Source organism: Entelurus aequoreus, linkage group LG14 (genome assembly GCF_033978785.1).
Source record: "Entelurus aequoreus isolate RoL-2023_Sb linkage group LG14, RoL_Eaeq_v1.1, whole genome shotgun sequence".
NCBI lineage: Eukaryota > Metazoa > Chordata > Actinopteri > Syngnathiformes > Syngnathidae > Entelurus > Entelurus aequoreus.
Window position 1 is genome coordinate 7976776 of NC_084744.1, and position 13005 is coordinate 7989780.

Sequence of the window (13005 nt, forward strand, 5' to 3'; positions counted from 1 at the left end):
GCTCCTGTTGTTCATTTTATATCAGCTCTGAACATGTAAGGCAAGTGTGCCTGTTATGTAACTTTTACATTTAAATAGTACACACATATTTTAAAATTATTTCAGTTAATGCATCGTGATGATTCGCATGCATTTTTCGGGCTTTTATTTTGAATTGTTGCAAAGCGTCCGGTCCATTCTGTTTATGTTGTCCATTTGTATCAATGATGAAACAAAACACACGATAAAACACACGTAAAAAGTATGTTAAGTGGGTTATAATGCTATGTAAACAATGTATGAGTATTTGGACACGAAATAGTTTATTTTCGTGAAAAGTATTTGTGGCGAGTAGTCACCGTTTTCATATTGGAACGTGTCCCGAGACGTCAACCGGAAGCAGCTCCTCTCTCTTTCTCCTCCGCTTCCTAGCGAGCTGGAGTCTGTATCGCAACAAGACAAACACGACTAGAATGTTCTCTCTTATTTGGTGCCGCTTGTTGGCAGCTTTCAAGTTGTACCTGCTTGGCTTGGAGGTCCTTGTGATGCAGCTCCTCAGCACACGCTTCAGGTTGCCAGGTCAGTTTTCTTTACTGCGGGTTCGCGTTTGAAAGGTTTAGTTTGTTCTCATTTTGTAACTTTGCTGCGTAGCGTTTATGCCGAATAAAAGAGGACATTCTAAGGGATGTTTTCCACCAGAGCAGTTGTTGTGGAGATAAACTGTTTTTGTTGTAGCCTCATGTCAGTTTTGAATCAGCTTGTTTCTTTACACGGTGTCTGTTGAAAGGAAAAGGAAGGCGCCCATTGGTTGTTTGTCCAACATCCGCCAGCCAATGAATGCACAGCATAGCAGGGGCTGAGTTAAAAATTGCATGTGACACAGGGTTTTGTCCAGTTAGGGCAGTGTTTTCGAACCTTTTCTGAGCCAAGGCACATTTTGTTTTCATTGAAAAAATCCAGAGGCACACCATAAGCAGGAAACATAACAAAATGAACCTCAGCAGCCGATATTGACAGTAAAAAGTTGTTCTCGCAATTTTTGGATATGAATTCAAACCATAACCAAGCATGCATCAATCAATCAATCAATGTTTACTTATATGCCCTAAATCACGAGTGTCTCAAAGGGCTGCACAAGCCACAACGACATCCTCGGCTCAGATCCCACATCAGGGCAAGGAAAAACTCAACCCAATGGGACAATGAGAAACCTTGGAGAGGACCGCAGATGTGGGAGACCCCCCCACTGGGCGACCGGTGCAATGGACGTCGAGTGGATCTAGCATAATATTGTGAGAGTCCAGTCCATAGTGGATCTAACATAATAGTGATAGTCCAGTCCATAGTGGATCTAACATAATAGTGAAAGTCCAGTCCATAGTGGATCTAACATAATAGTGAGAGAGTCCAGTCCATCGTGGATCTAACATAATAGTGAGAGTCCAGTCCATAGTGGATCTAACATAATAGTGAGAGAGTCCAGTCCATAGTGGATCTAACATAATAGTGTGAGAGTCCAGTCCATAGTGTATATAACATCATAGTGAGAGAGTCCAGTCCATAGTGGATCTAACATAATAGTGTGAGAGTCCAGTCCATAGTGGATCTAACATAACAGTGTGAGAGTCCAGTCCATAGTGTATATAACATCATAGTGAGAGAGTCCAGTCCATAGTGGATCTAACATAATAGTGTGAGAGTCCAGTCCATAGTGGATCTAACATAACAGTGTGAGAGTCCAATCCATAGTGGATCTAACATAATATTGTGAGGGAGTGCAGTCCATAGTAGATCTAACATAATAGTGTGAGAGTCCAGTCCATAGTGGATCTAACATTATAGTGTGAGAGTCCAGTCCGTAGTGGATCTAGCATAATAGTGTGAGAGTCCAGTCCGTAGTGGATCTAACATAATAGTGTGAGAGTCCAGTCCATAGTGGATCTAACATAATAGTGTGAGAGTCCAGTCCGTAGTGGATCTAACATAATAGTGTGAGAGTCCAGTCCATAGTGGATTTAACATAATAGTGAGAGTCCAGTCCATAGTGGATCTAACATAATATTGTGAGAGTCCAGTCCATAGTGGATCTAACATAACAGTGAGAGTCCAGTCCATAGTGGATCTAACATAATATTGTGAGAGTTAAGTCCATAGTGGATCTAACATAAAAGTGAGAGTCCAGTCCATAGTGGATCTAACATAATATTGTGAAAGTCCAGTCCATAGTGGATCTAACATAATAGTGTGAGAGTCCAGTCCATAGTGGATCTAACATTATAGTGTGAGAGTCCAGTCCATTGTGGATCTAACATAATAGTGTGAGAGTCCAGTCCATAGTGGATCTAACATAATAGTGAGAGTGTCCAGTCCATAGTGGATCTAACATAATAGTGAGAGTCCAGTCAATAGTGGATCTAACATAATAGTGAGAGTCCAGTCCATAGTGAAGCTAACATAACAGTGTGAGAGTCCAGTCCATAGTGGATCTAACATAATAGTGAGAGTCCAGTCCATAGTGGATGTAACATAATAGTGTGAGAGTCCAGTCACCAGTGGATCTAACATAATAGTGAGAGTCCAGTCCATAGTGGATCTAACATAATAGTGCGAGAGTCCAGTCCATAGTGGATCTAACATAATAGTGAGAGTCCAGTCCATAGTGGATCTAACATAATAGTGTGAGAGTCCAGTCACCAGTGGATCTAACATAATAGTGAGAGTCCAGTCCATAGTGGATCTAACATAATAGTGCGAGAGTCCAGTCCATAGTGGATCTAACATAATAGTGTGATAGTCCAGTCCGTAGTGGATCCAACATAATAGTGAGAGTCCAGTCCATAGTGGATCTAACATATTAGTGTGAGAGTCCAGTCCATAGTGGATCTAACATAATAGTGAGAGTCCAGTCCGTAGTGGATCTAACATAATAGTGTGAGAGTCCAGTCCATAGTGGATCTAACATAATAGTGTGAGTCCAGTCCATAGTGGATCTAGCATAATATTGTGAGAGTCCAGTCCATAGTGGCTCTAACATAATAGTGTGAGAGTCCAGTCCACAGTGGATCTAACATAATAGTGTGAGAGTCCAGTCCATAGTGGATCTAACATAATAGTGTGAGAGTCCAGTCACCAGTGGATCTAACATAATAGTGAGAGTCCAGTCCATAGTGGATCTAACATAATAGTGCGAGAGTCCAGTCCATAGTGGATCTAACATAATAGTGTGATAGTCCAGTCCGTAGTGGATCCAACATAATAGTGAGAGTCCAGTCCATAGTGGATCTAACATATTAGTGTGAGAGTCCAGTCCATAGTGGATCTAACATAATAGTGAGAGTCCAGTCCGTAGTGGATCTAACATAATAGTGTGAGAGTCCAGTCCATAGTGGATCTAACATAATAGTGTGAGTCCAGTCCATAGTGGATCTAGCATAATATTGTGAGAGTCCAGTCCATAGTGGCTCTAACATAATAGTGTGAGAGTCCAGTCCACAGTGGATCTAACATAATAGTGAGAGTCCAGTCCATTGTGGATCTAACATAATAGTGTGCGAGTCCAGTTCATAGTGGATCTAACATAATAGTGAGAGTCCAGTCCATAGTGGGGCCAGCAGGAAACCATCCCGAGCGGAGACGGGTCAGCAGTGCAGAGACGTCCCCAACCGATGCACAGGCTAGCAGTCCACCCCGGGTCCCGACTTTGGACAGCCAGCACTTCATCCATGGCCACCGAACCTGTGCCCCCACATCCACGAAGGAGAGGGGGGCAGAGCAGAAAATAAATGGCAGATCAACTGGTCTAAAAGGGGGTCTATTTAAAGGCTAGAGTATACAAATAAGTTTTAAGATGGGACTTAAATGCTTCTACTGAGGTAGCATCTCTAACTGTTACCGGGAGGGCATTCCATAGTACTGGAGCCCCAATAGAAAACGCTCTATAGCCTGCAGACTTTTTGGCTCTGGGAATCACTAATAAGCCGGAGTTCCTTGAACGCAGATTTCTTGCCGGGACATATGGTACAATACAATCAGCAAGATAGGCTGGAGCTAAACCGTGTAGTATTTTATACATAAGTAGTAAAACCTTAAAGTCACATCTTAAGTGCACAGGAAGCCAGTGCAGGTGAGCCAGCATAGGCGTAATATGATCAAACTTTCTTGTTCTTGTCAAAAGTCTGCATCACTATAGCTCTTGTCTCAAAATAGGTGTACTGTCACCACCTGTCACATCACGCCGTGACTTATTTGGAGTTTTTTTTGTGTTTCTTTTGTGTGTAGTGTTTTAGTTCTTGTCTTGCGCTCCTACTTTGTTGTTGATTATCATGTACGGATGTACTTTGTGGACGCCGTCTGCTGCTCCACACGCTGTAAGTCTTTGCTGTCGTCCAGCATTCTGTTTTGGTTTACTTTGCAGCCAGTTCAGTTTTAGCTTCGTGTAGCATAGCCATCCCTAAGCTTCAATGCCTTTTTTTAGCGGCACTTGCCTTTTTGTTTATTTTTGGTTTAAGCATTAGACACCTTTTTACCTGCACGCTGCCCCCCGCTGTCGTCTGCATATTGTGATCACGACAAACCATGTTCCCGACATCTACAAAGCAATTAGCTATCTGTTGCCACCTACTGATATGGAGGAGTATTACACAGTCACTCTGCCGAGCTCTAGACAGCACAGACTGGTTTGCAAAAAATTATTTTAACCCAATTAGGTGAAATTACATAATCTCCCACGGCACACCAGGCAATATCTCACGGTACACCAGTGTGCCGCGGCACAGCGGTTGAAAAACACTGAGTTAGGGGGTGAAAAGTCATGCATGCACAGAAAGCTTTTTTTGTTTTTGTTTTTACACTTTCTTCTTCTGGTACTAATCATTTTAATAAAAAAAAACCTATTTGCTAAATCAGGCCAACATTTCAGAACTATAAAACTACAGTTCAAAAAATGTTTTTAATTATGTTGAGGAAAGATTATTCCTGTTTAGCCACGTTATTGATGGCTTGCTATCATCAATCGCTTTCAAATAAGATCCACCACCCTGAAACATTACCTGCTTCATCACGGCTGGTATCAGCGGTATCGAACCGATACTGATACTTTGTGCAAATATACCTGATGTGTTTGGTAAAAGGTAAAAAAAAAAAAAAGAGTTGTTTCTGTGAAATATCTTTAAAATATATTAAATAAAATAGTTATTGTAACTGAATATTATTAGTATGTGAAAGTTCAACTCCTACCTTGTTTTTTTTAATTTAAATTTTTTAATCAGAAATATCAAGCAGCTAAAATGCGCCAAACATGGATAAGTGTGGAGAGAGTGTTTACATATTCCCATCATGCATTGCAAGGGATTTAAATGGGTGTAATCTTGAATTATGCGTTATGCTTGGACTTTTTTATTTATTTATAATATCCACAAATTTCAGTGAGCAGGTTGTTCTATGTGTGACCATGTGTGTTGGCTTTCTGTGTTAGTTTTTTTGCTCCATGAGTGAGAAATGCTGTTTGGATTGGGCCATATATAAAAAAAACGCTTCAAAATGCAGTTTGTGGACAACAGGTTGAATTGGTGGTAAACTCTCAGGAATTATATTGTCAAATTTTGGAAATTAGATTGGAGTCACCCAACGGGCAAGATTTCTTATTAAACTTGTGACGTCTCGCGGGCCAAACTGAACACGCCACCAGGCTGCACTTGGCCTGCGGGCCGTAGCTTGGACACCCCTCTGGAGAGGTTGCCCTCTAGTGGGTTCTTCAGACCAGCACACACTGCCAGGAATTCAGAGTATAACACTGTTTTATTTCGTTCTCACGAGGTGCGAGCCTTTTGCTTCCCAGCAACAAGTCTTTTCTGCGTCTGCCCAGCAGCACCTCCCACTCCAACTACTCGTCTCATCACGGCTGCTGCTAATAAAGGCTAGGGCTGCAACTAACGATTAATTTGATAATCGATTAATCTGTCGATTATTACTTTGATTAATCGATTAATAATCGGATAACAGAGACAAACTACATTTCTATCCTTTCCAGTATTTTATTGAAAAAAACCTGCATACTGGCACCATACTTATTTTGATTATTGTTTCTCAGCTGTTTGTACATGTTGCAGTTTATAAATAAAGGTTTATAAAAAATAAAAATAAAAATAAAATAAAAAATAAAAATTGCCTCTGCGCATGCGCATAGCATAGATCCAACGAATCGATGACTAAATTAATCGCCAACTATTTTTATAATTGATTTTAATCGATTAGTTGTTGCAGCCCTACAGGTGATTAGATAACAAGGCCCACCTGGGCCATCTACGCACCTGTCGCTGTCTTCGAGGCCGGTCCTGGCAACACCCCGTTCTGCGGCAGGCACGCAGGCCACGCCCCCCTCCACGCCCTCATATACATTGTCTCAAGTAACGAAAGTATTAAAAGTAACAATATTTTGATTTGAGAATTGATATTGAGCATAAAGATCTGGTATCGACGGTATCGATATTTCAGTATTGATTTCAGTCTCGCTTTCCAGGCAGGTTAGGGTGTAGGTGTCATTTCTCAAGCTGCTACCACTCTGTTGAACTGCGGTACTGCATGTTGTGTCACTTTCTCCACTACTAACATGTTGCAAAGATATCACTCGACATTTATCCTTTGTCAATTCAAATAGTTTAAAACGCCAACTCTGAAGTAAGACCACATGAAATGCTGTCTTTCTTATCTCATCTGACAACCGTCTCTCCTCTTCTGCCTCCGCCAGCGATGCCCAGACAAGATGGCAAGGTTGCCGTAGTGACAGGAGGAGACAGTGGAATCGGCTATGAGGTCGCCCGCCACATGGCCAAGCTGGGGGCACACGTTATCATAGGTACGGTATCATAGACCACACCTGCTGCCGTGCAAACATCATGACTGGAGCTGATAACTGGATTAACATACACAACCCAAAACCAGTGAAGTTGTCACGTTGTGTAAATGGTAAATAAAAACAGAATACAATGATTTGCTAATCCTTTTCAACTTATATTCAATTGAACTGAGAAACTTAACTTTTTTTTTGCAAATAATCATTAACTTAGAATTTAATGGCAGCAAGAAAGTTGTCACTGGGGCATTTTTACCACATGGCCTATCCTTTTAACAACACTCAGTAAACTTTTGGGAACTGGAATTCTTTCCCATTGTTGGGAAAGAATGGGAAAGCTTAAGTTGTTCAACAGTCCGGGGGTCTCCGTTGTGCTATTTTAGGCTTCATAATGCGCCACACATTTTCAATGGGAGACAGGTCTGGACTACAGGCAGGCCAGTCTAGTACCCACACTCTTTTACTATGAAGCCACACGCTGTTGTAACACGTGGCTTGGCATTGTCTTGCTGAAATAAGCAGGGGCGTCCATGATAACGTTGCTAGGATGGCAACATATGTTGTTCCAAAACCTGTATGTACCTTTCAGCATTAATGGCGCCTTCACAGATGTGTAAGTTACCCATGATTTGGGCACTAATACACCCCCATACCATCAAAGATGCTGGCTTTTACACTTTGCGCCTATAACAATCCGGATGGTTCTTTTCCTCTTTGGTCCGGAGGACACGACGTCTACAGTTTCCAAAAACAATTTGAAATGTGGACTCGTCAGACCACAGAACACTTTTCCACTTTGCATCAGTCCATCTTAGATGAGCTCAGGCCCAGCGAAGCCGACGGCGTTTCTGGGTGTTGTTGATAAACGGTTTTCGCTTTGCATAGGAGAGTTTTAATTTGCACTTACAGATGTAGTGACCAACTGTAGTTACTGACAGTGGGTTTCTGAAGTGTTCCTGAGCCCATGTGGTGATATCCTTTACACACTGATGTCGCTTGTTGATGCAACACAGCCTGAGGGATGGAAGGTCACGGGCTTAGCTGCATACGTGCAGTGATTTCTCCAGATTCTCTGAACCCTTTGATGATATTACGGAGCGTAGATGGTGAAATCCCTAAATTCCTTGCAATAGCTGGTTGAGAAAGGTTTTTCTTAAACTGTTCAACAATTTGCTCACGCATTTGTTGACAAAGTGGTGACCCTCGCCCCATCATTGTTTGTGAATGACATGGAATCTACTTTTATACCCAATCATGGCACCCACCTGTTCCCAATTTGCCTGTTCACCTGTGGGATGTTCCAAATAAGTGTTTGATGAGCATTCCTCAACTTTATCAGTATTTATTGGCAACTTCTTTGTCACGTGTTGCTGGCATCAAATTCTAAAGTTAATGATTATTTGCAAAAAAAAAAAAAGTTCATCAGTTTGAACATCAAATATGTTGTCTTTGTAGCATATTCAACTGAATATGGTTTGAAAAGGATTTGCAAATCATTGTATTCCGTTTATATTTACATCTAACACAATTTCCCAACTCATGGAAACGGGGTTTGTACCTTTTAGCATTAATGGTGCCTTCACAGATGTGTAAGTTACCCATGTCTTGGGCACTAATACACCCCCATACATCACACATGCAGGCTTTTACACTTTGCGCCTTTAGCAATCCAGATGGTTCTTTTCCTCTTTGGTCCGGAGGACACGACGTCCACAGTTTCCAAAAACAATTTGAAATGTGGACTCGTCAGACCACAGAACACTTTTCCACTTTGTATCAGTCCATCTTAGATGAGCTCAGGCCCAGAAAAACCGGCAACGTTTCTGGGTGTTTTTGATAAAGGGCTTTGGCTTTGTATAGTAGAGTTTTAACTTGCACTTACAGATGTAGCGACCAACTGTAGTTACTGACAGTGGTTTTCTGAAGTGTTCCTGAGCCCTTGTGGTGATATCCTTTACACACTGATGTCGCTTTTTGATGCATTGCCGCTTACGTGCAGTGATTTCTCCAGATTATCTGAACGTTTTGATGATATTTCGGACTGCAGATGGTTGAAAAATATTGTTCTTAAACTGTTGGGCAATTTGCTCACGCATTTGTTGACAAAGTGGTGACCCTCGCCCCATCCTTGTTTGTGAATGACTGAGCATTTCATGGAAGCTGCTTTTATACCCAATCATGGCACCCACCTGTTCCCAATTAGCCTGTTCACCTGTGGGAAGTTCCAAATAAGTGTTTGAGCATTCCTCAACTTTCTCAGTCTTTTTTGCCACTTGTGCCAACATGTTGCAGGCATCAAATTCCAAATATTTGCAAAAAATAACAAAGTTTACCAGTTCGAACTTGTATTTGCAGTCTATTCAATTGAATATAAGTTGAAAAGGATTTTCAAATCATTGTATTCTGTTTTTATTTACCATTTACACAACGTGACAACTTCACTGGTTTTGGGTTTTGAACTTATAAACGCCTCACCCTATTTTATATAGTCACATTATGTAACATAAAAGAGCATACAGCAGTTTCCATGCATTCATCCAGCACTTTGATAAATAAGATGAGAACCAACTATTCATGAAAGAGTCGTAGCAAAGCCCCACCGTTCATTGTAATCAAGAGTCTTCAATAAAGTTAAAGGTTTGTTTATTTATCCTCATAATCGGTCATTGGAGTGCATTTAATATTTTGTGTGCGTGTAAAACTTTAATTATTCACTTTTAAAAGTGCCGACTTTTGTGATTCATTACATTGACATGATTTTATATGAGAAAACATGGTTTCGGTTTTTAGCGGGCCCTTTGGAAGGGATTATTAACGAAAACCGAGGCACAACTGTATGGTTGTTAATTTGGAATAGACCTCAACCTTAATCTTTAAAGTGCTTTTCAACAATGATCATGTCTTTTAAAATGATCAAACGTGCATAAGTATAATTACAAACCCAGCACAACATTCAATCAATAATAATAATAATAATAATAATGTGTGTGACTGTGGAGGGAATGAATAATGGGTTCTCGGTAACGCACTTTGAGTCACTAGAAAAAAATAGAAATGAATGAATCCATTATTGTTATTATTATTATTGGGAGATGGTGGGAGTGTGCTTGCCCACTCACTTCCCTGACTCATGAACCCTTGAAGACATTTCATCTTTTGTTGCATCTTTTGGAAATGTGAGTCAGAATCTTCTTTCATTGTACTCTTGTTTGGACCTCAGGGGGTTAAGGACAGAGCAGTCTTTCACTACAGTCGGAGTCACAAATGGGCAAAAAAACGTAACCCGTTGTTTGGCTAATATTAGAAAAATATGTAATAATAATAATTTTAGATTTGTTTTAGAAGACTATAGGAAGCGTGTGTGGAGGTCTTGCTCCTCCGGGTTCTTCAGACCACCAAGGACGGACATGACATTCATCGTTGTGAACAATGATTTATTTTTCAGTAAATGTTCTTTGGGTTGCTTTTCAGCCATAAGTTCTTCTCTCCATCTCGCTCGTGCTCGTGCTCGTGCTCGTCTTCGCTCTCCACTATCAACAACTCTCCTCTCTCCTTCCCGTCTGCTGCCTTTAACAGAGCGACAGGTGATCAGATAAACACTCCCAGGTGGGTCATGTACGCACCTGTCGCTGATCTCGAAGCCGGTCCTGGCACACCCCGCTTCGCTGCAGGTCCGCAGGCCACGCCCCCCCCCCCCCACAGCGTGCTTATCCACAAAGATACTTTGTCTCGTCTCGTCCTGTGTTGTTTGAACTTTCTAAGAGTCTTTCTTTGGCACTGAAATATGGAACCGGTCAACTGGTCTCTCAATGAAATTGACACAATCTTCTTGACGAGAAGCTGAGGTTCTGTGGAATGTTTGCCCCTGGATACATGAAGGACTCAGGGAGAAGTGGAGAGTCGTGTGCCTGGCGAGTCTTTCCACTGAAGACATTGAAGATCTATCTATGTGGAACTGTGGTAACAGGTCATCCGCTGATTGGACTGACCGTCGCTCTGGTCTACGGACACATTTGGAAGACCATGGTAGTTTAAGGAGCCCAGAAGCTCCCCGTCGTGATGGATGGGTTAGGCTGAGCTATGGGCACTTGGACTTTGGCAATTGAATCGCAAAATGGATGACATCTCGGAGAAGCTTTCCACTCTGCGAGGCAAAATTATGATCAATTTGAGGGCCAGAACGGAAAACTAGAGGAGACATTGGAATGTGTCTGCTCGCATTCACCAAAACAATCCTTACTGTAGCTACAATTTGGCTTCCTCTGCAAAGCCCTCGTTGTAAACACCCCAGCGAGACGATCGCAGCGAAAGACGCTCTGAAATCCCTTCCACCTTCTTCAAGAACACCTGGGAATTTTGGCTTTGTTCCGTGATGCCGAATGGAGCGTTTTCTAGGCTTATGGACAAAACACGCACCCATGGACTAATACTATACACATATGCACAAATGCTCCCCTCCCCCATTCCACACCTTTTCCGCCTAACCCCTCCGGTATAATGGTTTACAGCCCTCGAGTTATGTGTGTCGTAACGTGCATTTGGTTGCTTGAGGTTTTTCCCGGTCTCAAACTGCTGCTTTTTTTTCCAGAACCCGCTCAAATATCAACACTGATCTAGTAATCTTACTCTTAATTTGAATTGTATTTAATAAATACCTCCTAACCTACTCACAGTTTACAACCTCGTCAAATGTTGTGAAACCATGGGTTCAATCACACAGATTGTTATTTAACACATCAACCTTAGGCTTAGGTCAGGCTGATTTAGAAAAATAAATACTAAACAAATATATAAAAAGGGTTTCAAAGAAAAAGGAAAAACAAATGTACAATTATGTTGTGCCAAAATAAATACACTAAATTATTAATGAGTATGTGTCTTGACTAAACAGTTAATATGAGAATACAGCTTCACCGCTTTAGTCATCATTTTTGCGCTAAAGAAACTGCTCTTCTTTTGTCTGGGATGGTAATTACTGCCACAAGTGGTGGAAAAGTGTATTACAATTGAGTACCACAGCAGGCAGATATTTTGGCGGCCCTGTAGGTGGCGCTAACGGCCCAACAATGCCGTATGTTGTATGGGTTGTACTCAAAACTAATTCCGTCTTACTTTTGAAGTGCACTGGCAATGGAGTTCTATTCAATTCTATTTTTGTTACGAGATTATTGCGACGAAATTGACAATTCTTTTTCCACGAGTCAGCGGAACTGGTGAATGGAATAATGTTCCCTGATGTGTTGTAGCAGATTTTAATGGTGTGCTTTTTATGGCGTTTTGTGCAATCCCCTTCTGCTGTAGCCAGAACGTTGCCAATTACCGCCTTCTGCCAATTAGTGTATTTTAATTTTTGTCTCCATTGCTTCAGGGTATAACTGCTAATTTACATACACATAGCCTTATGAACATAAACGCTATCTCGATGAGCGACGACTTCTACCTTCGTTTATCTGTTCACTGCAGTGTGCTGTATCCATGTTCGTTCTCTCAAAGATATTTACACGTGTGGATAAATTGTACGTTGAATATGAAATTATAATTTTTTTAAACAGTCTTATTAACCAAACCTTTCACAAACAGTACGTCTGCGGAGGTCCCGGACCCCCTGTTGAAGAACTCTGCTTTTGAGGATAGGTCTTTATTGTCATTGCACAAGTACAACAAAACTTAGTTTTCAGCACAAACCCGTTCAAGATTAGACAAACAAACAGTGTACTGGGTTACAGAACAGGAACGCTGATGGGTCGTCACAAGGCGCCCCGTAAAAGATGGAAAAAAGGTAAACGCTGGGGAAGGATGAGTAAAAAAAAAAAGAATACAATCTAGACTGGGAAAAAACCTCCATAGCAAAGCACATATCCAACATATTACAACGTACATGTAAATAATTCAATGTATATACTCTGATGATTAACTTGTGTGATGACTGTATTATGCTGATAGTATATATTTGTACCATGAATTGATTAACGTGGACCCCGACTTAAACAAGTTGAAAAACGTATCCGGGTGTTACCATTTAGTGGTCAATTGTACGGAATATGTGCTGTACTGTGCAATCTACTAATAAAAGTTTCAATCAATCAATCAAGCAATCAATCAATCAATCAATCAATCAATCAATCAATCAATCAATCAATCAATCAATCACATCTCGAGATATCTAGCAACAGAGG

General features: G+C 41.1%; 1 protein-coding gene and 1 long non-coding RNA gene across 3 annotated transcripts in view; one reads left to right on the forward strand and one right to left on the reverse strand.

Annotated features, from left to right (window-relative positions):
• LOC133664338 (uncharacterized) overlaps window positions 1-732 on the reverse strand; it is a 30059-nt gene extending 29327 nt beyond the window's left edge. For both annotated transcript variants that reach the window (XR_009828571.1, XR_009828570.1), the window contains exons 1-2: window positions 501-732; window positions 339-422 (exon numbers count right to left, since the gene is read on the reverse strand). This is a non-coding gene — a long non-coding RNA (uncharacterized LOC133664338). The remainder of the gene's footprint in view (window positions 1-338; window positions 423-500) is intronic.
• Window positions 327-12744, forward strand: LOC133664336 (dehydrogenase/reductase SDR family member on chromosome X-like). The gene is made up of 3 exons (XM_062068855.1): window positions 327-558; window positions 6725-6832; window positions 12410-12744. The coding sequence occupies exons 1-3, from the start codon at window positions 453-455 to the stop codon at window positions 12439-12441; spliced, it is 246 nt and encodes an 81-aa protein (XP_061924839.1). The 5' UTR covers window positions 327-452; the 3' UTR covers window positions 12442-12744.
• The last annotated feature ends 261 nt before the right edge of the window (window positions 12745-13005 follow it).

Bases quoted from the DNA above. Each gene is read 5' to 3' on its own strand.
- LOC133664336 (XM_062068855.1), top strand. From the start codon at position 453: ATGTTCTCTCTTATTTGGTGCCGCTTGTTGGCAGCTTTCAAGTTGTAC. The intron at 559-6,724 runs GTCAGTTTTCTT...TGCCTCCGCCAG, and splicing joins CACACGCTTCAGGTTGCCAG to CGATGCCCAGACAAGATGGC. The intron at 6,833-12,409 runs GTACGGTATCAT...TTTCACAAACAG, and splicing joins GGGGGCACACGTTATCATAG to TACGTCTGCGGAGGTCCCGG.